We start from the raw sequence: 25,175 nt of genomic DNA on the forward strand, positions 1-25,175 counted from the left end.
AGCCATCTCTCTAATCCCCACAAAGCCACAGAATTAATTGCTTCTTTTGCATCTTTCCCACTGCTTCGTCATGTACTATAAGTGTCAGTTTAGCACTTCGTGCAGTGGCTTCACTCACAGATAAGCGGATTTCCTTTCGTCTTTTAGTTGATTACCCGATTGTTGATTCATTAACATTGAACTCGCTACCAACACCACTTGTAACTCAGGCCTGAAACGCAACTTACTTAACAGGCAGATTTTATCAGTAAGGCACAGTCTTCTTCGCTTAGAATATTTGAGTTTCAGTAGTATTCTTGGGAGCCATTTTAGACTGCAAAATTATCCAGAAAAACCCAAAATGCAGGGGGAAAGGCATTAAAACTGTGCTAAAAGACTCGATACTAGCGGTAAAGTAGAACCAAGAAGGCGGAGCTTCAGCCTTCTTCCCAGCTCAAAAGTCGCTGGGAATTTAGCACAGTATCAACTCTTAGTTTTTACTTGCTGCGCATGCCCGGGAGTAACATTTTAATCATTGATTTAAGAGTTACAAAAAACAGTTACCAAGTAAGCGATCTGAAAATAAAAAAGACACGTATAAAGAGAGACAACTGTATTTCCGCAGATAGGCCGTTCTCCAGCGAGGATGCACGGTAGAACTGAAGACTACAAGTCCCAGCATGCATCGCTTCCGGGTGGATCCGAAATCCCACAAGGGCTAGGAGAGTGTAGGATGAGCGACCGCACCAGCCGGAAATGTCGTATTTGACCACGTGGCACCGTCTGCGCATGTGCGCACGCTTTCAGGGCAGCCCTAGCTGCTGGTCCAGCACCTCTATGGTCTCGCCCTAGAGCTTTGCTATTTGGGGGCAGTGGCCGCAGTCGTGTGGGTAGCAGGCCCCAAGTGACAGCAGCATGGAGGAATTCGATTCCGAAGACTTCTCCACGTCGGACGAGGATGAGGACTACGTGCCGTCGGGTGAGTGATAAGGCTTGGAGCGAGAGGAGGGTTGTTCCCACGCTTCACGCCTCACTCGAAGCTCTCCAGGTTCCTCAGGGCGTTGGCCTCATGGCCTCGAGTTCCCCGGGGCGCGTGGGTCCGGCGTCCCGGTCCTCAGGACCCTGGCCCACAGCCGGCCTGGATCGCGCGTGGGTCGGTTCTGCACAGCTGCTCTCCTGGGCCGCCGCCCCCTCGGAGCGCGGGAACTGGCGCGTGAAGCTGGCAGGCTGAGCGCACCGTCGCTCCGAAGCGTTCTGGAAGCCGACCCGGACATTGGAGGTTGTTTTCAGGGAATTGCCAGCTCCCTCCTCGTCCGAGACGGAGCTGTCTGCCTCTCGTCTCACAAGGGATCGGCTTGTTAGAAAGTTCATGTGATGATGTATTTTGTCTCTTTACAGTGGCTCCTCATTGCCCACTTTTAAGAACTTTTTTAAAAGTTTTATTTTTAAAGATTTGTTGTATGTCATGCGTATCACTGTTTTTCCTGCATGCATGTCTGTGCATCATGTGCATGCTTAGGGCTTTTAAAGGTCAGAAGAGGGCATCCAGATCCTCTGGAACTGGAGTTACAGGTGGTTTTCGAGCTGCCATGTGTGTGCTGCCAACCGCGAACCCTGGCCCTCTGCCAGAGCAGCAAGTACTCTTAATCGCTGAGCCATCTCGCCAGCCCCTTATTATTGTTTTTGTGTGTGTATGGCAGTGTGTCCAGGTGCCCAGAGAGACCAGAAGGCAATGTTGGATCCCTTGGAGCTGGAGTCACACTCAGTTGTGAACCACCCAACATGGATGCTGGGAACCAAAGTCAGGTCCACCGAAAGCGTAGCACACGCTCTTAACGGCGTGGCTTTTTTTTGGTGGGGGAGGGGGGCACGTTAAGAATCCCAAGTTATGTGAGGTCAAGACAAATCTTTTTAAAATTTTTTATTCATTTATGTATATGGATGTTTTGCCCACATGTACATCTATCTGTGCATTATATGCATACCTGGTGTCTTCAGAGGCTAGAAGAGGACATCGGATCCCCCGGAAGTAGAGTTACAGATGATTGTGATCCATTGAATGGGTGCTAGGAGTCAAACTTGAGTCCTTTGAAAAAGCAGCCAGTGCTCTTAACCACTGAGCCATCTCTCCAGTCCAAGGTATCTTAATATGAAAAACTTATCTTGTACCTTGTCCTGGCTTAACCATTTCCTTAAAGTTATTTATTCCAGTGTAGTTGCTTAGGGATTGTGAATAAGAAGGCTTGCTCTACAGCATGAGGCAAGACCAGCTCCCATGTAAAAGCTGGAAGTAGCTTGTGGGTGCCTTTAACTGTGACATTTTGAGTACTGACAGACACCATTCTGGGATCTCACTGGCTTAGTGAGCTTCTGGTTCAGTGAGAAACACTGTCTCAAAAAATAAGGCGTGAAAAGATCCTAGAGGAAGACGCGGGCATCTTCCTTCAGCCACTGTACACACAGACACATACATACAGACTCACACACACCTCTTAGTCATTCTTATCTATCCAATCACAGAGTTACGTTGTGCCAGGTGTGGTAGTATAAGACTATATAATCCAGAAACTTGAGGGGCTCTGAGGCAGGAGGATTGCTATAAATTTGAAAATAGCCTGGTCAACATTGTGAATTCCAGGCCAGCCAAGATAATGTAATAAGACCCTGTCCTGGGGGAAGGGAGGGAGTCTGGGAAGATGCCTCAGTTGGTAAAATGCTTGCCTAGCAAACCAGAAGACCTGAATTCAGTTTCCAGAATTCATGTGATAAAAATGCCTGGTGTAAATGCTCAACGCTTATATGATCCCACTGTGCTGGGAAGACACAGGGCGATGTCCTTCTGCAAGCCAATTAACCTAATTTGTGAGCTCCAGGCCAATAAGAGACCTTTTTCAAAAGAGGTGGACAGCTTTAAGAATGATATTCTAGGTTGGCCTTTGCCCTCTACAGGAAGGCATACACATGAGTACCACTAGGGATGGGAGAATGCAGTAAAAATTTTAAGATTTAATTTTTTAATTTCATATATATGTCTGCATATGTATGTACATGTGTGTGGTACCTGGGGAAGCTGGAAGAGAATGTCAGATCTCCTGAACTTAGAGTTTCAGGTGTCATGGTGCTGGAAGTGGAATTCCAGTCCTTTCGGAAAGAATGGCAAGGGCTCTTAACCACTGAGCTCTCTCTTCAGCATCCTCCCTCCAAACGGTTTTTAAATTTATTTAAAAAAATTGTTTTTAGATTTTTTTGTTTTTGTTTTTTCGAGACAGGGTTTCTCTGTGTAGCTTTGCGCCTTTCCTGGAACTCACTTGGTAGCCCAGGCTGGCCTCGAACTCACAGAGATCTGCCTGGCTCTGCCTTCCGAGTGCTGGGATTAAAGGTTGTTTTTGTTTTTGAGACAAGGTTTCTCTGTAGTCCTGGCTGTCCTGGAACTCAGAGACCCGCCTGCCTCTGCCTCCCGATTACTGGGATTAAAGGAGTGCACCACCACTGCCTGGCCCATTTTTAGGTTTTTAAATTGTATTTTATGTATGTGAGTGTTATGCCTGCATATTGCTTGTGTGCTGCTCGAAGGGGTTGGGAGGAACTGGAGTTAGAGATGGCTGTGAGCCACCACGTGAGTGCAAGAGTAAGAAGTGCTCTTAAGGCCAAGCCATCTCTCCAGACCCCTCCCCAGCTTTAGAATCTAAAGCTTTTGTTGTATCTGGAAAGTTACCCAGCCAATTTCATGGCTGTCATTTCATTCTAGACTACCATCATCCTTCACTAGGAGTGTTCAGAATTTTCCAGCTTTTTCCTCATTCCACCTACCAACATTTACTCCTTCTTCACCCTCAGAAGCTGAGGAATAAAACCCAGGTCTCAAACAAGCTAGCCAAGTGCTATGCCTCTGAGCCATCCCCACCCCACCCCATCCTCTCTAACATTGTTCTTTTGCCGACAACCAGGGTGACCATTTTTGGAAATCAGTTTTCATCTCATTTTAATGAAAGTTATGCATATACATACTCAAACATAGATATTTCAGTCCATTTAAGGAAACTGCTTTCCCCTTTTCTAGCTTGGCTTTGCTACTTTCTTTCTTTTCTTTTCCTTTTTTTTTTTTTTTTAAGACAGGGTTTAGCTGTGTAGCTTTGGAGCCTGTTCTGGAACTTGCTCTGTAGACTAGACTGGCCTCAAACTCACAGAGTTCTGCCTCCCAAGCACTGGGATTAAAGGTGTTCATCACCACCATGCGGCCTGCTAGTTTCTTTTGAGTTAAGTCATACATAGTGAGTTTCTTTTTAGCACCATATCTCATTCCCCTGTCTCCAGCATACATTCTTCAACCTCTCTTCAATTCCTCTTCAAAGGAATTACCCCCTCCTGCCATTGTACCCGTTTTGATTAGATAAGTATTCTGTTTGCCTTTTTGCTGATTGTATGGACACCTGTTCACAGCTGAGCCATGGGGTGTGCTGTGATTGCTTCAGCTAGACTGCCTTTCTCTGGAATTAGTGATTGTCTGTTTTGTTTTACATGTATTTAGTGTGTGACCACAGTTTGCATGCAGGCGGTAGACGACAACATGGAGTAGGGTACTGTCCTTCCACCATGTGGCTTCCAGGGATGGAGCTCAGGTTGTCAGGGCTGGTGGCAAGTGCTTTTATCCACTGAGCCGTCTTTCTGTTTCTCATTTTTTTTTTTTTTTTTTTTTTTTTGTTTTTCGAGACAGGGTTTCTCTGTGCAGCTTTGCGCCTTTCCTGGAACTCACTTGGTAGCCCAGGCTGGCCTCGAACTCACAGAGATCCGCCTGGCTCTGCCTCCCGAGTGCTGGGATTAAAGGCGTGCACCACCACCGCCCGGCCTGTTTCTCATTTTTAACTTAGTTGTCCATGCTCTGGTCTTTCAGAATTGCCAGAATCATCGCCTAGCATACTTAGATTCCTTGGGTTTTTATCTCCATCTCTTGGAAGTTTATCTTTACCTTAACCTTGCTTCATTTTGGTGTGGTTTCTCTTTGTCTGCCTGTTGGAACTTTAAACCTTGGGTCTTCCGCCATCATGACCACCCTTTCAGGTCTCCTCTGTTCCTTTTCTGTATTCCCGTGTTCTGGGCTGGCCTTGAAGTCCATATGTAACTGGTTTAACTTTGAGTTCCTGACCCTCCTCCCTCCACCTATGCATTAACTCTAGGTGTGGGCCACTGTGCCCGCCTCAGATTCACTCATTTCGGTGTGTGCGGTCTTCTTTTTTGATATGTTCCACCAAAATGAGAAGAGAACACTTAATGGCTTCCTGAGGAAGGAGGCAAGACAGAAACTTTGTTCTGAGACCTAGAATGTCTAAACGTTACCTCAGGCCTGTTTGATGGTTGGTTGATAACAGAAGCTGGGAGGAGTTTTTCCTCAGAATTGTGAAAGTTGCTTGGCTTGCTGGGTCCCAGAGTCGCCAGCAGGTCTGTCTTGTGGTCTGGAGATGCAGCTCGGAGATGGGGGAGGGTTTGTCTGACCTGTGCAGTATCTCGGGTTTGCTGCCCAGTGCTCGCTGTGTAGGATCTCTTTGTCTCCGAAGGACTTTCTCTTTGCCGCCATATTCCTGATGCTGGAGTGTCATCAGTGTCCTCATGCACTTTGGCATGACTTGGTTGGTAGTCAGTGAGCCTTCTAGAAACTTCTCCCTGGAAGTTTTTTCTGGAATCTTCATTGTTGTGTTGAGCCTGTATTAGACCTTCTGCACTGTTGTAGTTACCATGTTCTTCCCCCGCCTGCCTCCACCCAGATAGGTCTCCCATAACTCTTGGCTTCCTTCAGTCTCCCCACAGATGCTGTGCCTGGATTTTGTTTGGAATCGCACTGAATCTGTAGGTCAGTGTGAGAAGAATGGATAACAGTCTTCTCTACCAGTCTGTGAACACGCTCTGCTCTCTATGTAGGTCTTTTATTTACAGTTGTTTATTTATTGCTAGAACAGAAGAACATTATACTTTGGGTTTTAGCATGCTAACCTTGCATTCTTCAAACTTGTTAAACCATATATTAGTTCTGGAGGTTTTGTAGGTTCCATGGTATTTTCCAGGTAGATAACTAATTATGTCAAGGCTGAATAGGAAGCTTTAGTCTTTTTCTGATACTTTTGTATTTCTATTGCTTGACATATTGCGCTAGATACTCCCACTGTGGTGTTGAAGTAGGAATGATGAGAAAGGTCATTCTTCTAGCTCTTGGCTATCTGTCTTTAAGGAGGCTGAGAGGACATCAGTGTTTCACTATTTAGAAAGAGGTTAACTATTCCCTATTCAAGAATGCCTTTTGTGTGCACATACCTTTAAAATACTTGAATGATAACTCACTGCTAACCTAATCACACAGTGCTTCCAGGCGTGTGCTTTTGTACCATCCATTTTACAGATGAAAAGACTGAGGATCAGAAAGCATAAGCAGATAGTTGAAAGTCACCAATCTAGATAATAGCTGAGTGCTGGATGTGATGGCACATGCTTTTGATCCTAGCACTTAGGAGGCAGAAGCAGGCAGGCAGACAGGCTCAGAGATGAGTTTGAGGCTAGCCTGGTCTACATAGTGAGTTCCATACTAGCCAAAGGTACATAGTGAGACCCTGTCTTTAAAAAAAAACAAGCCGGGCGGTGGTGGCGCACGCCTTTAATCCCAGCACTCGGGAGGCAGAGCCAGGCGGATCTCTGTGAGTTCGAGGCCAGCCTGGACTACCGAGTGAGTTCCAGGAAAGGCGCAAAGCTACACAGAGAAACCCTGTCTCGAAAAACCAAAAAAAAAAAAAAAAAAAAAAAAAAAAAAAAGTGGTGGTTGAGCTAGCGGAGTGGGAACCTAGGCAGTCTCCCTGTATTGCTCCTCACAGGCACCTTTCAAAGAGGTGCACTCTGGGAGAAGAGCAGCAGCTGGAGGAGGCCAACAGCATGTGCCCCAAAGCTCCTTTCAGTCTTTCCCTCCTGTCCCCTGTGAGCCCAGGGAACCTGGAGCTCCGGTCTGCCACCCCCATAGCAACAAGGTGAAAGGTGTGGAGAAAGAACGTTTGCCACAGATGACTGCAGGGGAGAGATGCGAAGAATATATATGGCTGTGCTCCTCAGAACACTGTCCTGTTGTGGAAGGAGGAGATGAGGGATGAGAGGTCAACCACAGGCAGTAGAGGTGGGAAGGTGGCTTTGGAGAGAGAACCTGAGGACCCTTACCTGTACCAACCATATTGTGGAATAAAAATCTTACATTCAGTTTTAGGTCTAGCAAGACCCATTGCCTTCTTGAGAAGAGTCTATTGTGAAGAAGTAGGGATGTGTGTGCTGTTTGATGCCCAAGTGTGAGAACACACTTCCTTAATCTTAGCATTTGAGAGGTAAAGGTGGGAAGACCAGAAGTTCAAGGCCATCTCAGCTGCACTGTGAGTTTGAGGCCAGCCTGGGGTACACATGACTGTCTCAATACAAAACAAAAACCTAAAACAGAAATACTGTTTGAAAGAAGGCAAATCGAAACATGTATTTTATTGTTATGGGACTTTTTGTTTCTATTGCATTCAGTTATCATCTTTGAATATTTCAAAACACTGATTTGTTCTCTGTGAATGACAGCAATTTTAGTCCATTTCATCGGTGCTTCTTTTCTGGCTGGTTTTGTGTCAACGTGGCACAAGCCAGAGTCATTTGGGAAGTGGGAACCTCAGTTAGAAAATGTCCTGACCAGATGGCCTGTTGGCAAGCCTGTGGTGCGTTTTCATGATTGATGGTTGATGTGGGTGGTGCTACCCCCAGGCTGGTGGTCCTGGGTGCTATAAGAAAGCAGGCTGAGCAAGCTGTGGGGAGCAAGCCAGTAACAGCCGCTTTTCCATGGCCTCTGCATCAGTTCCTGTCTCCAGGTTCCTGCCCTGACTTCCTTCATGATGGACTGTAAACTATAAGGTGAAATAAACCCTTTCCTCTTCAGATTGCTTTTGGTCATGATGTGTTTGTTTGGTTTGGTTTGGTTGGGTGTTTTGTTTTTCGACAGGGTTTCTGTGTAATTGGTCATAGTGTTTAATCACAGCAATAAAAACCCTAGGTAAGACAGCTTCCAAGGTGAATCAAAATATGTCTGTCAAAACCCAAGATGCCTACTCTGGGGTCTGGAGGGATGGCTCAATATTAAGAAAGTGAGGTGCTCTTGCAGTGGACCCAAGTTTGGTTCGCAGCATCCACATTGGGTAGCTAAAAACCTCCTGTAACTCCAGCTCTGTACTGTACATGTACCTGTACTCACATATAGCTATGCTTATACATAACTTTTTAAAAAACTTTTTTTTTTTTTTGCTTTTCGAGATAGGGTTTCTCTGTGTAGCTTTGGAGCCTGTCCTGGAAGTAGCTCTGTAGACCTGGCTGGCCTCGAACTCAAAGAGATCTGCCTGCCTCTGCCTCCCAGGTGCTGAGATTAAAGGCGTGCCCCCCCCCCCCCTCAGCTCCTTATATTGTTTTTATATCAATACTCCTAGCCAGGATGAAAGTCCAGTCTGGCTTCTTGCCCTCCACCTTCATGTCTGGAATCACAGGCATTGCCACCATGCTTTGGAGGTACCGGGTCTTACAGCAAATCTGTTGCTTCTGAGTTTTGCTGTCTGTAGGTAGAGTGTTTTCCCTTCCTGCCACCTGCTTTTTTTAATGGGCAGGTGCTTTAGCACTAAGCTGCAGACCCAGCTCAGTCCATTTAATATGACCTGTTCTTGGTTTGTTTTGAGGCAGGGTCTCATTACAAAGCCCTGGCTGGCCTATGTGCAATGTAGATTGGGCTGGCCTCAGTTCAGGTGCATCACCCTACTTGGCCCGTATTACAACCTATTATTAACTAAGGCCCTGACTTTGTGGTACAGCTGGGTGTCCTGATTCCACCTTTTCTTTTACTTGCCTGAAATGAACTAATTTTTTTTACCCCCCCAAGGAAACCCTTTATAATGTAAATTATATAAAAAATACCACTTGAATTTCAGTGATGTTCACTGCTATTGTAGTGACATTGATCCTGCATCATTCAATAAACAGAAATTTCTCTCTCCCACCCGCTTGCTTTCTCTTCCCCCTCCTCTCTCTCTCTCTTTTTTCTAAGACAGGGTTTCTTTGTGTAGCCTTGGTTTACCTGGAATTCATTCTATAGACCAGGCTGGCTTGGAACTCAGAAATCTGCCTGCCTCTGCCTCCAGAGTGCTGGGATTTAAAGGCGTGCATTGCTATGCCCAGCTCAGAAATATTTATCTTACGAGGGCTAAAGTTTTTGATTTGTTTTATTGTGGCTGCTGTTTTAGGGGGTTTGTTTGTTTGTTTGTTTCTTTGTTTACTTGTTTGTTTGCTTTTGTTTTTGAGACAAGATTTCATGTAGCCCAGGCTGGCTTCAACCTCACAGTGTAACCGAGAAAAAGTTTGAACTTCTGGTTCTCTTGCCTCCACCTCCAAGTACTGAGCATCAGGTGTGCACGGCCATGCCTGGCTCAGAATTCATTCTTTTTTTTTTTTTTTTTTGGTTTTTCGAGACAGGGTTTCGCTGTGTAGCTTTGCGCCTTTCCTGGAACTCACTTGGTAGCCCAGGCTGGCCTCGAACTCACAGAGATCCGCCTGGCTCTGCCTCCCGAGTGCTGGGATTAAAGGCGTGCGCCACCACCGCCCGGCAGAATTCATTCTTTATGCTTTGTGAAAATCTTCATTCCAGCGGTCTGACCACCCTGTTACATGGTTTCAGGTGGAGAGTACAGTGAAGATGATGTCAATGAATTAGTGAAGGAAGACGAAGTGGATGGTGAAGAGCAGGCTGAGAAAACCAAAGGGAAAAGAAGGAAGGCTCAGAGCATTCCAGCCAGGTGATGCTGCCCTCAAGGCCTTTACATAAGAGCTATCTTCATTGCTGAAATTGCTCTCATGATAGATGTCTGTCTGTCTTTTCACATTTATTGTTTGTGTGTGTGTGTGCTGTAGCACAGACTGGCCTAGCCTCCAGCTTCAGCCTCCTGGATTGTAAGGATTGTAGGCATGAACCACTATACCTAGCTTTATTGCCAGAGTTTTTTGGTTTATGTTGTTGTTGGGTGTTTTGTATTTTTATTTATTTATTTATTTATTTATTTATTTATTTATTTATTGTTTTTTGAGACACGGTTTCTCTGTAGTTTGGGTGCCTGTCCTGGATCTTGCTCTGTAGATCAGGCTAGCCTCGAACTCACAGAGATCTGCCTGGCTCTGCCTCCTGAGCGCTGGGATTAAAGGTGTGCGCCACCACCACCTTTTATTTATAAAATTTATAATTTTATAATTTAAATTTATATAATATTTATATAATAAATTTATAAAATTTCTTTTATTTTGGTTTTTTGAGACAGAGTTTCTCTGTAACAGTCCTGGCTGTCCTGGAACTTGCTTTGTAGACCTCGACACCTCTACTCAGCTATTGCCAAGGTTTTTAACACCTTTCTGTATGAAGGAAATATTTGCTGATATTCTGAAATTAAAATCTTGGCCTTCAGCTGGGCAGTGGTGGCACATGCCTTTAATCCCAGCACTTGGGAGGTAGAGGCAGGCGGATCTCTGTGAGTTCGAGGCCAGCCTGGTCTACAAAGTGAGTTCCAGGATAGCCAGCGCTACACAGGTAAACCCTGTCTTGATAAACAAAAACAAAATGGGCTAGAGAGATGGCTCAGCAGTTAAGAGAGCTGGCTACTCTCCCAGAGGACTGGAGTTCACTTCCCAGCACTCACGTGGCAGCTCACAGCTGTCTCTAACTCCAGTTCCAAGGGATCTGACACGTAGACACAACAGGCAAACCGCCAATGCACATAAACTAAAAATAAGTAAAATTGTTTCAAAAAAATTTGGCCTTTGCAACAAATTTAAAAATTTTTAGGACTTACTTTTAAAAATAACTGGGTAAGCCGGGCAGTGGTGGCTCACGCCTTTAATCCCAGCACTCGGGAGGCAGAGCCAGGCGGATCTCTGTGAGTTCGAGGCCAGCCTGGACTACCAAGTGAGTTCCAGGAAAGGCGCAAAGCTACACAGAGAAACCCTGTCTCGAAAAACCAAAAAAAAAAAAAAAAAAAAAAAACTGGGTAAAATAACGCACATAGTTAAAACAATCCTCTGTTACTACAGGATTCATTTTCTGTTCTTACCCCGAAAAGCTTGTTACCTTAGATACTGTCACACTCAGTGTGGGAGTATATTTCCTACGCTCTTTATTTAAAAATAATACAGCCGGGCGGTGGTGGCGCACGCCTTTAATCCCAGCACTCGGGAGGCAGAGCCAGGCGGATCTCTGTGAGTTCGAGGCCAGCCTGGGCTACCAAGTGAGTTCCAGGAAAGGCGCAAAGCTACACAGAGAAACCCTGTCTCGAAAAACCAAAAAAAAAAAACAAAAAACAAAAAAAAAAAAAAAAACAAAAAAAAAACAAAAGGTAGCACACTGCATCCCACACTCACTCTTGCTCTCCCGCTGTGTTGTCCAGGCTGGGCCATTCTTGAGCTTCTTGTCTCAGTCTTCTGAGCAGGACTGCAATTCCAGGGAGGCACCACTCTAACAATTCTCACTGAGTCCATTATGTTAAAGGACACCATGGCAGTCCTGGACATACCTTGTTCTTTCAGGGACTGGAGTGCCACACTTTATGAATAGGCCTGACTTGACTTAAGCATCCTGTTATTGAGGAGCAATTAGATTGTATGGTCTTTGTCACAGCAAAAGGCTGCAGAATACATTAGCAGAACACATTAACAGAACATGTTGTTATACTGGTACGAGGATTTTTGTAAGTCAAATTTGAAGGTGTAGAATTGTTTGATCTAAATGAAATTATTTTCAGTTGATTTTCCACAGGCCATGTTCTGAATTACAGTCCATCCCAAAATAGGAAAGTCACAGGTTATAACTCAGATAAGGCATCTTCTGTAGGACTCTCTCTATCACTGTTGTTTCTGTCTTGGGTATCGAAGTTTATGAAAAGGAGAAAATGAACATTAAGTACTATATGATGTTTTCAAGATCCAAATAGTGTAACGTGGACTTTTGAAGTCTTAGGTCCAGTTCTCTTTTTTGTATTTGAACTTGTTTCTTTTGGAGGTGGCATGAAATTGCTATATTTTTTTTTAGAGTGTGTAGAAGAACATAATACAAGTAAATCTGAGAATGAGTAGACTTTGTTCTCCAAATGAAGTGGCTTTTAGAAGTAAAAAAGTGTTTAGCACATATGTTTATAGAACCCCATTTCTGAACAGATTAATCTTATGAGGTGATCTTGGGTATTTTCTTTTTATCTGTTTTTAGTTGTTGGGTTTTTATTTATTTTTTTATTTTGTTTGCTGTTTTGTTTTGTTTTGTTTTGTTTTGGAGAAAGGTTCTCACGTTGTAGCTTGGCTGGTCTGGAACTCACTACGTAGAGCAACCTGGCCTCCAACTCACAGGAGCATTCAAGCCTCTGCTTCCTTGAGTGCTCAGATTAAAGGTGTGCACCACCATGCTTGCCTCAGGTGTTTCCTTAGTGAGAATAACGGTCTTGGCATACTCAATTTAAGTTTCAAGTGAGCTCAGCGCTCCGCTGTATTAAGAAGAAGGGGGAGTAGTAAAGAGACAGTGCTTACTGGAGAGTTCACACACACAGTGGATACGGTGTATGCCATGAGAACCCTTCAGTTGCTTCCCAGGTACAGCACATTTGCAGTGCAGGTAAGTCCTCACATGGGCAGTATCCATATGTGATTCCATGTTAATGGGAGGCCTGAATTTTAAATTTTCATTAACTATTCCTTCAGGATGTAGTTAAACTTTGTAAGTACTACTAGACTCAATGTGTTTTATTCTTTAAATAAGAATTTCAGCTATTCAAATTATCGACTCTGAAGATTATTAGAAATATGTTTAAAATATAATTTAAAAAACCCTGAGAATACTGAGATACTGATTTATTGTTCCCGAATTTCAAAGAGTAACATGCCAAGAATTTGAAAACACTGAGAAAATTGTGGGTATTTTTTTCACTGTATGGTATAATTCTAAATTGTACTATTGTTAATGAATAAATATTCTTTTTTTTAAAAGATTTATTTCTTTATTATGTACACGGTGTTCTGCCTGCAGGCCAGAAGAGGGTACCAGATCACGTTACAGATGGTTGTGAGCTACCATGTGGTTGCTGGGAATTGAACTCAGGACCTCTGGAAGAGCAACCAGGGTTCTTAACCTCTGAGCCATCTCTCCAGCCCGAATAAATATTCTTAAAAAAAATTAGTTGTGCTGTGGTGGCACATGCCTTTAATCCTAGCACTCCAGAGGCAGGTAGATCTCTGAGTTCCAGGACAGCCAGGGCTGCTACACACAGAGAAACCTTATTTTGAAAAACAATAAAAAAATGAAGTCAGGACTAGAGAGTTGACTGAGAGGTTAAAACAGTTTCTACTCTAGCAGAGGACCTGGGTTCAGTTATCATCATGTACATGGAGGCTTGCAGCTGCCTGTAACCTTAGTTCCAGGGGATTTAACACCCTCTTTTGACCTCCACAGGCTCTTGTGTGCATGTGGTGCACATACATGAACTCAGGAACACACACATACACATTATCTAAGTGAATAACTCTTTTTCAAACAGTTAAATCAAAGTTCACCTATTCTGTCTCCTATCGTGTTATTAGTAATCACAGATTTAAACTTTCAAGTGTGTAAGGTGGTCTAAGAGTTGAGGAAAGGGAATGAATAATTTTGCATTCTGTCTTGTCTTATCTTTTTCTGGGTGGCTGTTGGTGATTAGAAAGAGAAAACAAAGTGGCCTCTTGTTAGAAGACGAGGAGGACGGCAAGGAAGAATCTGGAGGTAGTAGTAGTGGAGAAGATGAAGAAGAGCAAGGAGGCCTTGGGTCCGAGAATGCAAGGAAGAAGAAGGAAGATGAACTGTGGGCCAGCTTCCTTAATGATGTGGGACCAAAGTCAAAAGCAGCTCCAAGTTCACAAGTTAAGGTAAGTTGAGAGATTGATGGGATAGATAACTCTCCAGAAACACCCTCAGTTCCCCAGCAGCTTCCTATTTTTTTAATTTACAAACTGACTGAGATTTGAATCTCAAAGCAAAAAGTAAACCTGATGTCTTTTGATATTGACTTTACTAAGTGAAAAGCAAAGCATTCCTTAGCAGTAGGGGAAAATGAGTTGTTTTAATCAGATATATTGTTAGTAGACCTTTATAAACTCTTTAAAGATTATTTGTTGAGCTGGAGAGATGCTCTGTGGTTAAAAGCACTTAATGCTCTTCCAAGGGACCTGAGTTCAGTTCTCAGCACCCATATCAGGTAGTTGACAAATGCCTGTAACTCTAGCTCTAGGGTATTTAATGTCCTCTTCTGGCCTCCAAAGGTACCTGTATACATGTGGCTTATAATATGTATACACCTAAATAAAAATAAAATTTTTAAAAGATTTATTTGTTGTGATTTTTAATTAGGAGTATATGTTCGTGCCTATGTGTAGATATGTGCATGTAAGTACAGGTGCCCACGTTGGCCAAAAGCATAGATCACCTTGGAGATGGAGTTATAGGCTGTTATGAGTTGCCTGGATTTGGGTGCTAAGAACCGAGCTTGGGTCCTCTGCGAAAATTCTTTTTCTTTTTTTCTTTGGTTTTTCGAGACAAGAGTCTCACTGTGTAGCCCTAGCTGACCTGAAACTCACTCTGTAGACCAGACTGACTTCAAACTAGCAGAGATCCTCAAGTCTCTGCCTCCAAAGTGCTGGGATTAAAGGTGTGAACTACCACCACCCTGACTCTGCAAAAACTCTCTAACTGCTGAGTCATCTTTCCAACCTCTCTAATAAGCTTATTTTATTTTATTTTATGTGGACAGGTAATTTACTTGCATGTATATCTATGCACCCCATACATGTAGTACCCATGGTTGCAAGAAGAGGGCATTAGATTTTTTTGGAACTGGAGTTATAGGTGGTTGTGAGCCACCTTATGAGTTCTGAAAATTAACCTGGGTCCTCTGGAAGAGCAGTCAATGCTCTTAACCATTGAGCCATCTCCAGGTCCTCTAGTAATTTTTGGAATTGGAAATGAACCATGGCAGAAACAACCCTAAACAGCATGTTCAGACAGTTCTTTTAGTCTTATACCTTGGTGAAACTGATTGATATATTTATTTTTGAGACAGAGTCTCACTGTGTAGCCCTAGCTGGCCTGGAACTCACTATGTAGACCAGGCTGATTTCAAACTAGCACAGATCCTCAAGTTTCTGCCTCCTGAGTGCTGCACTTATTAAACATGTATGTCACTACAGGCCTGATTCCATTTCTTACCCTTTAGGCAGCAGAGGAGACTGAAGAGACTAGTTCAAATAAACTGTTGACGAAAGCAGATGAGCTGGAGAAACCTAAAGAATCAGAAAAAGTGAAAATTACCAAGGTGTTTGACTTCGCTGGTGAAGAAGTGAGGTAAGAGGTTTTCCATGAGTTTGAAACTAGTGCTTTTACAAGGCGGTGTTTTGTTTTTGTTTTTATGGTTTTTCGAGACAGGGTTTCTCTGTGTAGCCCTGAATGTCCTAGAACTCACTCTGTAGACCAGCCTAACCTCAAACTCTTAGAGATCTGCTGTGGGATAATGTTCTTGTACGCTGTAAAGATTTGTCACGCCTGTTGGTTTAATAAAACACTGATTAGCCAGTAGCCAGGCAGGAAGTATAGATGGGCAACCAGATTAGGAGAATTCTGGGAAGAGGAAGGGCAGAGTCCGGAGTCACCAGCCAGATGCAGAGGAAGCAAGATGAGAATGCAGTGCTGAGAAAAGGTACCAAGCCACATGACTAAACATAGATAAGAATTATGGGTTAATTTAAATATAAGAGCTAGTTGGTAATAAACCTAAGCTACCAGCTGAGCATTTATAAATAATATTAAGCCTCTTAGTCAATTATTTAAGAAGCAACTGCTGGGTATTTGGGAACAGGTAGGTGGAAGAGAAACTTCCACCTACAGAGATCCACCTGCTTCTGCCTCCCAAGTGCTGGGATTAAAGGCATGTGTCACTACCACCTAGCGAGTCCTCAGATTCTTAAGTCCCATATATTAAATTACATAGTGTCAGCATATAACCTATGTACAACCTCTTCTGTACATTAAATATCTGACTTATAATACTTCATTAAATGTAAATGCCATGAAAATAGCACAGTGTGTGGGGACTAGTGACAAGAAAAATATGTGTACATGTTCTTTGCAGATGGATTTTCTTCCCCTAAATGTTTTCTGTCCATATTTGGTTGATCCATGGTATATAACCCTTTAACACACAGTATTGCCTGTTTTTATCCAGTGAAAATACATTTTGGAAAGTGGAGTTTTGTATTTTCAGTTTTATAAATAGTGTACAGAGCACAACTTTTAACAATTTCTTTAGATTGGCTGTCACTGTAGCCCAAACTGTCCTGGAGTCACTATGTGGTCCAAGGTGGCTGAAGTTACAATGTTCCATTTTCCTCAACTTCTGGAGTGCTGAGACTGCATGCATGAGCTCCTGTGCCCAACAATGCTTATTGTATTTATTTTTAATTGTATTGTATGTGTGGGTCTTTTGCCTGTGTGTATGTCTGTGTACTGTGTACATGCCTGGTGCCTGAAGAGGTAAGAAGAGGGTGTCAGTTCCCCTGGAACTGGAGTTGCAGATGGTTGTGAACCATGTAGATGTAGGAATTGAGCTCAGGTCCTCTGGAAGAGCAGTCAGTGCTTTTAACTTCTGTGCCATCTCTCTAGTACCAAATTCACTCATTTAAAACTCTTCCTCGACAACATTTTCTTTTGTGAAATGCACTTAAGGCAGAGATGCAAGAATAATATTATGTTAAACACTCACCTAGTTCACATTCTGTCATTCAGATTCACCACTGTTTAGTGCTGTCTGTCTTTATGTGTGGGTGTGGTCACTCATGTCACAGCACGTGTATGGAGGCCAGAGGACAGCTTGTGGCCATTGGCTCTCTTTGTACCATGGGGTCCTGAGAATTGAATCAGTTTGCCAGGCTTGGCAGACCTTGATACAAGTGATCTCTGTTCTTCATAATGTAATGATTCTAATGGCTAAGTATGAATAATGCATACGTCCAACAGGTATCTCCATGCTCATAGTTACTGTACCTATCTTTTTCCCCCCATTTTTATTTATTTATTTATTTTTCTATTATCAGCTTGATACAGTATAAATTCTTAATCCTAATAGTGAAATGTTTCACTGAGGCTTGCCCAGTGATTGGGTAAAACTAAAACTTATTATAAGCCACAGTCATCCTAGGGTCCCCCCTGCTGTATAGCCTCCCTGGTTCTGTGGGTTGCAGTCTGATTGTTCTTTGCTTTATATCTAGAATCCACTTATGAGTGAGTACATACCATGTTTGTCCTTCTGGGTTTGGGTTACCTCACTCAGGATGATATTTTCTAGTTCCATCCATTTTCCTGCAAATTTCATGCTGTCATTGTTGTTCTCTGCTGAGTAGTACCCCATTGTGTATATGTACCACATTTTCTTAATCCATTCTTCAGTTGATGGGAATCTAGGTTGTTTCCAGGTTCTGGCTATTACAGTTAGTGCAGCTTTGAACATAGTTGAGCATGTATCTTTGTGGTATGATTGAGCATTCTTTGGGTATATGCTCAAGAGTGGTCTGGCTGGGTCTTGAGGTAGATCGATTCCCAATTCTCTGAGAAACCGCCATACTGATTTCCACAGTGGTTGTACAAGTTTGTATTCCCACCAACAGTGGAGGAGTGTTCCCTTTGCTCTGCATCCTCTCCAACATTGACTATCATTAGTGTTTTTGATCTTAGCCATTCTGACAGGTGTAAGGTGGTATCTCAGAGTCGTTTTGATTTGCATTTCTCTGATGATTAAGGATGTTGAGCATTTCTTGAAATGTCTTTCAGCCATTTGTAATTCTTCTTTTGAGACTTCTCTGTTTAGCTCTTTAGCCCATTTTTTAATTGGATTGTTCAGTATTTTGATGTCTAGTTTCTTGAGTTCTTTATTTGATTTGGAGATCAGTCCTCTGTCAGATGTGGGGTTGGTGAAGGTCTTTTCCCATTCTGTAGGCTGTCTTTTTGTCTTATTGACCGTGTCTTTTGCCCTACAAAAGCTTCTCAGTTTCAAGAGGTCCCATTTATTAATTGTTGTGCTCAGTGTCTGTGCTGCTGGTGTTATATTTAGGAAGTGATCTCTGGTGCCAATGCATTCAAGACTACTTCCTCCTTTCTCTTCTATTAAGTTTAGTGTAACTGGATTTATGTTGAGGTCTTTGATCCACTTGGACTTGAGTTTTGTGCATGGTGACAGATATGGATCTATTTGTAATCTTTTACATATTGACATCCAGTTATGCCAGCACCATTTGTTGAAGATACTTTCTTTTTTTCCACTGTATAGTTTTGGCTTCTTTGTCAAAAATCAGGTGTTCATATGTACGTGGATTAAAGTCAGGGTCTTCAATTCGATTCCATTGGTCTGTATGTCGGTTTTTATACCAGTACCAAGCTGTTTTTATTACTATAGCTCTATAGTAGAGCTTGATGTTAGGGATGGTGATGCCTCCAGAGATTGCTTTATTATACAGGATTCTTTTAGCTATCCTGGGTCTTTTGTTTTTCCATATAAAGTTGATGTACCTCTTGTCTTAAGCTAGTAAGAGGTGGCTTTTGGTTTTAAAGATTTTTCTCATTTTTCGCCAATAACAGTTTGGCAGCCTGTATTTTGAGTAGGTCTATGCATGGGGCTTTTAGGCCCAGTTATTCCATTGATACTCTTTCTAGTTGTTCTTACACAGTCAAGATTAAATAGTGGGTTTTGTCTTTTAAGAGTCCAGACATATGCCAGGTGGTGGTGACTTATGCCTTTAAACCAGCACTCAGGAGGCAGAGGTAAGTGGATTTCTGTGAGTTTCAGGCCAGCCTGGTCTACAGAATGAGTTTCAGGATAGTCAAGGCTACACAGAGAAACCCTGTCTCAGAAAACAAAACAACAACAACAAGTTCAGACCATTTGTATTGGAGAACACGCTTCAATTTGGATTATTGCTTTGCCCTGTATGTTTAGTTTCTAGTTAATCACCTTAGAATCACCAGTGGTTCTCAACCTTCCTAATGCTGCGACGCTTTAATACAGTTCCTCATGTTGAGGTGACCCCCAACCATAAATTTACTTTCCATTGCTACTTCATGACTGTAAGTTTGCTACTGTTATGAATTATAACATAAATATCTGTGTTTTCTAATGGTCTTAGGTGACCCCTGTGAAAGGGTCGTTCGACCCCTAAAGGGGTCACAACCCACAGGTTGAGAGCTGCTGCCCTAGACAAAACTACTGCACTGGCAGTACTAGCTGTCCTTCAGGAACCCAGTGTTAGTGGAGAGTTAAAGGACGTGGGCAACATCTGTCAGACCTCTCCATTGTAAGACACCCTCAGTAATTAGTCACTTTGGAGTCTATCACATAATTACTGATGGTGTAAATTAGTGTATTTTGCCTCCAGAAATCACACTGCAGTTATCCAATAGGGAATGCAGAATATTGACAGTAAACCATCAACATTTAGGAAACTAAACTTTTTTGGACACAGCAGGTCATTTGCACATAAGAGCTCACAGCAGTTGTGACAACATGCACAGGACCTGCATGATATCATCCAGACAAAATCCCAGCATGTGGAGGTGGGTCACAAAGTTGAGCTCCTTGCTAAGAAGCTGTTGATGGCTGCTGAGAGAGGCAGAGTCAGTTTTCTTTAAGGATGTGCCCCCGAGAGACTCTCCATGTTCCAGGTGATTCCCTATATCCAAGCACATACTAACAGCACTAAGTAGACTCAGTGGGTTTAAAAAAAAGAAAAGAAAAACGAGCACAGGAAGTTGGTACTAGATAGTGGTAGAAGGGTAAGGAAGGAATTGGAAGAGAGGGAGTGGAGGGTGAACTTAGTCAAAACACATTATTTGCCTGTATGAAATTCTCAAACACTAAGAAGTTAGAGAGTATTAATATACCATAGAAAATACAAATAAAAAACAAAACAGTTAGAGGCAGAGTTGAGAGCCAGTGAGGTCTACAGAGCAAGTTTCAGCTAGGACAACATGGTAAGAGTATGTCTCAAAGCCCGTGTTGGCTTGGATCACTTCCCACATGTAACGTAGAATATCTATAGGAAGGTCTACATAGAGAACAAAGTCAGCTGAATAACCATTGCTTTGGGAAATCAGTTAATTTCTGATCAAATTATGAATTTCATAAAGTTTTTTTATAAACATTATTATTTAATATTTTTCCTGTTTCTTTTTTGAGACGAACTTCTGATTCTCCTGCCTGTTGCTTCCCAAGTAAGTGCTGGAAGTACAGTCATGTGCAACTACTCTTTACTTTTTTGTTTGTTTGATTTTTGAGACAGGGTCTCTGTACAGCCCTGGCTGTCCTAGAATTCGCTTTGTAGACCAGGCTGGTCTCAGACTCATAGAGATCCCTCTGTCTCTGCCTCCCGAGTGCTGGGATCAAAGGCGTGTGCTCTCACTCTTCACTCATGAAAGCAAATAAATGGCAGTTGTCAATACTGGTGAGTACTCAGGGAGCCTGCCATTTGTACCATTTGTCAGAAGAGGGCAGCACTGTGTCTCTGGTCAAAAATAAAACAGGATAAGAGCACTTTCTTTACATTAATTGCACACTCTCATACAGAGGCATTTATTTATACTTAACAGTAATACATGCTATTTAAAAAAATTATATATTATAGAAATATATAACAGAACAAGTGAGTGTCCTCTCAGACTCCTTTTCCATAAAGAATATGAAAGCTTGTTGAAGTCTGCTGTGGTGATACACTCCTGTAATCCCAGCACTTGGGAAGTGGAAGCAGGAAGATCAAAGTCAACCTGGGATGAATATATAGTTGTTTATATACATGTTTAATATGTATACATTATAGTATACATTATATGTATATTTATATAACTTTTTTTTTTTTTTTTTTTTTTTTGGTTTTTCGAGACAGGGTTTCTCTGTGTAGCTTTGCGCCTTTCCTGGAACTCACTTGGTAGCCCAGGCTGGCCTCGAACTCACAGAGATCCGCCTGGCTCTGCCTCCTGAGTGCTGGGATTAAAGGCGTGCGCCACTACCACCTAGCTATATAACATTTATTTAAACCTGTTAATAGTTGCCATGTTGGTAAGACTTTGTTTACTTTGTTTTTCAAGACAGAGTTTCTCTGTGCAGCCTTGGCTGTTCTGGAACTTTGCTCTGTGAACCAGGCTGGCCTTGAACTCAGAGATCCACTTGAGTTCTGAGATTAAAGGCATGTGCCACCATGACCCAACTATTAGCAAGACTTTTTTTAAAAACATAAGGTACACCGGGCAGTGGTGGTGCACGCCTTTAATCCCAGCACTCAGGAGGCAGGGGCAGGCGGATCTCTGTGAATTTGAGGCCAGCCTGGTCTACAGAGCAAGATCCAAGACAGGCACCAAAACTACACAGAGAAACCCTGTCTCGAAAATAAATAAATAAAAATAAAATAAAATAAATAAATAAAAACATAAGGTACTATAAGGAACTTTCTTGAAGGATCTTAGGAGATTTGAACTTTAACTGACAACTCAGACACAAACTTGGTATTTGGGTTTGAGCACAACATTTAATCTCTTGACATCATTGTTTTGTTTTTCCTTTTTGTCTTTGTATCAAGTTAAGGGCATCACTGCATCTTTAAGAAATGTGAAGGAGTAGCGGGGCTGTGGTGGTACATGCCTTTAATCCCAGCATTTGGGAGGCAGAAGCAGGTGGATCTCTGTGAGTTCAAGGCCGGCCTGGGTTACAGAGCGAGTTCCTGGACAGCCTAGGCTACACAGAGAAACCCTGTCTCACCAACAAAAAAAAAAAAAAAGGAAAGAAAGAAATGTGGAAGTGCTGGTGGGAGGAGTATCTAATTGAAGAATGAGGTAGTGTTAGCATGAAGTTAGTCTTTTAGAGGAGTTTCTAATTGAAGAATGAGGTAGTGTTAGCATGAAGTTAGTCTTTTAGAGGAGTTTCTAATTGAAGAATGAGGTAGTGTTAGCATGAAGTTAGTCTTTTAGTTTCTCTAACTTATTATAATGGTAAAATTTTGGATTTGGCTGTTTTGTTTGTTTTTCCTCCATGAAAACTATGTAATTTTTTAAGCCTTGGGGAAAGGAGGAAAATGATCATTCTTACCCTCCTCTATGGCATAGCCAGCTGACCCTGTGAGCTCACTTTTCCTAAATGATTCACCTTTTGGAAAAGTCCAGTCATGGAAAAGTTCTGTCCAAATAAAGACTTTTCAGGAAGTTGAGTGAGTGAAAATGAAGTTAAAATGGAATTTCTGCTAAAGACAAATAGATTAATTATTGCTAATAATAGGCATTTTCCTGTCAGGAGTCCTTCTCATGTATAAGATGATTGTAAGTTAACCAATCTCCTACTTAAAAGTAGTATGATAGCTAAATCCTTCACTGTTTCTTAGCAGTGAGGTTACTCTCTGGCACCTCAGGAGGCTGAGCACAGGTAGAGAGCCAGCTTGGACCACACAGAGACCCTGTCCTGCAAAACAGAATGGCAGAAAGAGTGGCGTTGTTTAGGGGTGTTTTCAGCAGAGAGTAATCTGCTATTACTTTGTGTCAGCCACCAAATTCCTTAGAAATATCCCAGTTTATGTAATGTGTTTTCTGGTGGGCATGGATAGACTCTGGCACAGGAAATTAAGAAGGGCATTCCTTCCCACGGGTTCTGTTCTCCCCATGCCTACTCTGTGACTCTGTGACAGGGGTTGTCATGTCGCTTTTGTAGTTGGTGTCGTGCTGGATTGTGAGGTTTTGATGGCAGAAGCCGTATTATGTTTCTTTATATGTCTAATATTTAACAATATCAGCATTTGAAATGCTTCCCAGAAAATGTTGACTTAAGTGTGTACCAGAGTCTTGTCGGCCCTGTAGTAAAACAGGAACAACACAACTAAACATAAGCTACATGATTGCCACTTTCCTCCCCTTGTTCCTTAGGCCACTTGTTCTTCATATCATAGCGTTCCAGAATTTCAGCTCTGTGCTTTGATGTGGATCCTCTGAAGTTGGCTGTGTCAATCAAGTGTTCTGTGGCTCTTTGTTGAAACTCCTCCTTCAATTCTAGACTTTCTCTTGTTGTATTTTCCCCTTTTCTGAAATGTGTATTGTTTGAACTCAGAAGAGGCTCTACTATGGTTGGGCAACAAGCTGTGCTTCAGTAGCATACATAGTAAAGTGTCTATTTCTTAGTAGTGCTAAGGACATTATGGGGTGGTTAGCACTTAGGTCTGTCACTCAGCCCTCTGGAATATACAGCCTTTCTGGGTGGCTTTTCGTTTAATTCTTCTAATTTCACGATGGGGCTTCATTCTTCATTCCTGTCCCTCTGTGGTTTTCATTTTCTCTAAGTGTTGTGGATCCCTCGGGATTAGCAGTAGTGGGGGCATAGCCTGTGTTTTGAGGTAAAAAAAGGTTAATTGTGCCGGGCGGTGGTGGCGCATGCCTTTAATCCCAGCACTCGGGGAGGTAGAGGCAGGCAGATCTCTGTGAGTTCAAGGCCAGCCTGGGCTACAGAGTGAGTTCCAGGATAGGCTCCAAAGCTACACAGAGAAACCTTGTCTTGAAAAATCAAAAAAAAAAAAAAAAAAAAGTTAGTTGTTCCTAATGCAAGCTTTCGGCTGGTTGTGGCAGCCTGCACCTCTCTTCCACCTCTGCAAGTCCCTGAAAGTTAAGTTGAACAAGCCTTTTTAATGTTCTGTGACACAGCGTGACTTACTTGTTGTTATCCGTTCCACGTGGCTGTAAACTTAGGAGATCAGAGAAAAACCAAAACCAGTTGCTGCTTAGATATTTGCTACTTTTTTTGAGTCAATCTCATGTAGCTGAGGATGACTTTGAACTCCTGATCTCCTGCTCAACTGTCCCATTGTGAAGCTGTTACAGGCATGTACACCATGGCCAGCTTCTTTACTTTCTGAAAATTTAATTACTATCTTTTTCTGTTTTACCTCTTCTGTTAATGTTGTATAGTTTTAGTTATATTTGTTTCACTATTAGAGACTTTGATAGTAATTGGACAATAAAGCATGCATTAATTCATTAATCGCATTAATTTTCTGTAGATTTACTCAAGACAAGGGACTGTTTTGAATCCAGTATTTTGGGATCTGCATTAAGCCCAATATTTTGATGCAGGTTTATTTGGGGTATTGATTTAGCAGTATGACAAATCACCCTAAAATGTATTGGCTTGCATAAAACAGCTAACTGTTCTGTTACAATTTTTCATAGTTCCAGAGGCCTCTAGGGCCAAGTAGGTGGTTGTTGCTCAGGCTCTCTTGTGTACTTGTAATCAGACAGTGGTTGGGACCATCATAAAGATCACTTACTTCCAGTTCTGATGCTTAAGGACTCAGCTATCTTGGGGCTAGGAATGATTCCTCAGATATCTGTGTCTGTGTGGTCTTTCCATGTGATCTCTGCTGCAGAGGGGCTTTAGGCTAGGAGTTCTAAAGATATATTCCCAAGGGAGAAAGCCCTTAGAAGGCCTATAGAGCCACTTGCACGGAACCCCTCAGGTGAGATAGCCATTAAGGGGCTTGCTTAAGGTTCTGGAAGAGCATGTGGGACAGAAATGTGTGACAACCAGTTTGGAATATGCCATCTGTTGCAGAATTTTCACTCCATTGCTGTGTAGTGTCTGGATAGTTGAGTAGGGAGCATAACCCCTTAGATTTCAGGTTTAGTACTTAGGAAGGTAAATGAGCTTCCCGTTGGTATATTAGTGCTGTAGAGCAAACCTCCCCAGCCTCAGCTATAACAGCAGATGGTAAGCAGTGGAGTGTTGCTGGTGTGTTCCTCTATTACCTGGAATTGCTTGTCGCATCTTAGCTCCAAGCTTAACTTGGTGCCACTTATATACATAACGTAACCGTGTTAAGTGCAGCAGCGAGGTAGCCCTTCGTTAGAAAATTTATCCTGGAAGGTGGTAGAGACTTGTATACTCTCATAGATGGAATTTATAGGGTTTATTCTATCATTTTTGGCCAGTCTTTGTTTGAATATTTATAATGCACTGACTATAATTTTGGACCTGCCTACTGGTAGATTGGAATTTAAACAAAATTCCCCAAATGTTTTTGTTGCTCTAGCATGTCAAAGC

At 42.5% G+C, this 25,175-nt stretch overlaps 1 protein-coding gene across 3 annotated transcripts in view; it reads left to right on the top strand.

The window, feature by feature from the left end:
• Window positions 1–757: 757 nt before the first annotated feature.
• Window positions 758–25,175, top strand: part of Cfdp1 (craniofacial development protein 1) — a 110,275-nt gene continuing 85,857 nt past the window's right edge. For 2 of the 3 annotated variants that reach the window (XR_008216043.1, XM_052729604.1), the window contains exons 1-4: window positions 758–958; window positions 9,692–9,809; window positions 13,737–13,941; window positions 15,285–15,412. Coding sequence is in view for 2 of the 3 variants with exons in the window: in XM_052729604.1 (XP_052585564.1) it covers window positions 895–958; window positions 9,692–9,809; window positions 13,737–13,941; window positions 15,285–15,412 (515 nt within the window). In the remaining variant the exon portion in view is untranslated. The remainder of the gene's footprint in view (window positions 959–9,691; window positions 9,810–13,736; window positions 13,942–15,284; window positions 15,413–25,175) is intronic. The other variant, XM_052729603.1, reaches the window with a different exon arrangement.

Source organism: Peromyscus californicus, unplaced genomic scaffold (assembly GCF_007827085.1).
Source record: "Peromyscus californicus insignis strain IS unplaced genomic scaffold, ASM782708v3 Scaffold_8__1_contigs__length_139910024, whole genome shotgun sequence".
Classification (NCBI taxonomy): Eukaryota; Metazoa; Chordata; class Mammalia; order Rodentia; family Cricetidae; genus Peromyscus; species Peromyscus californicus.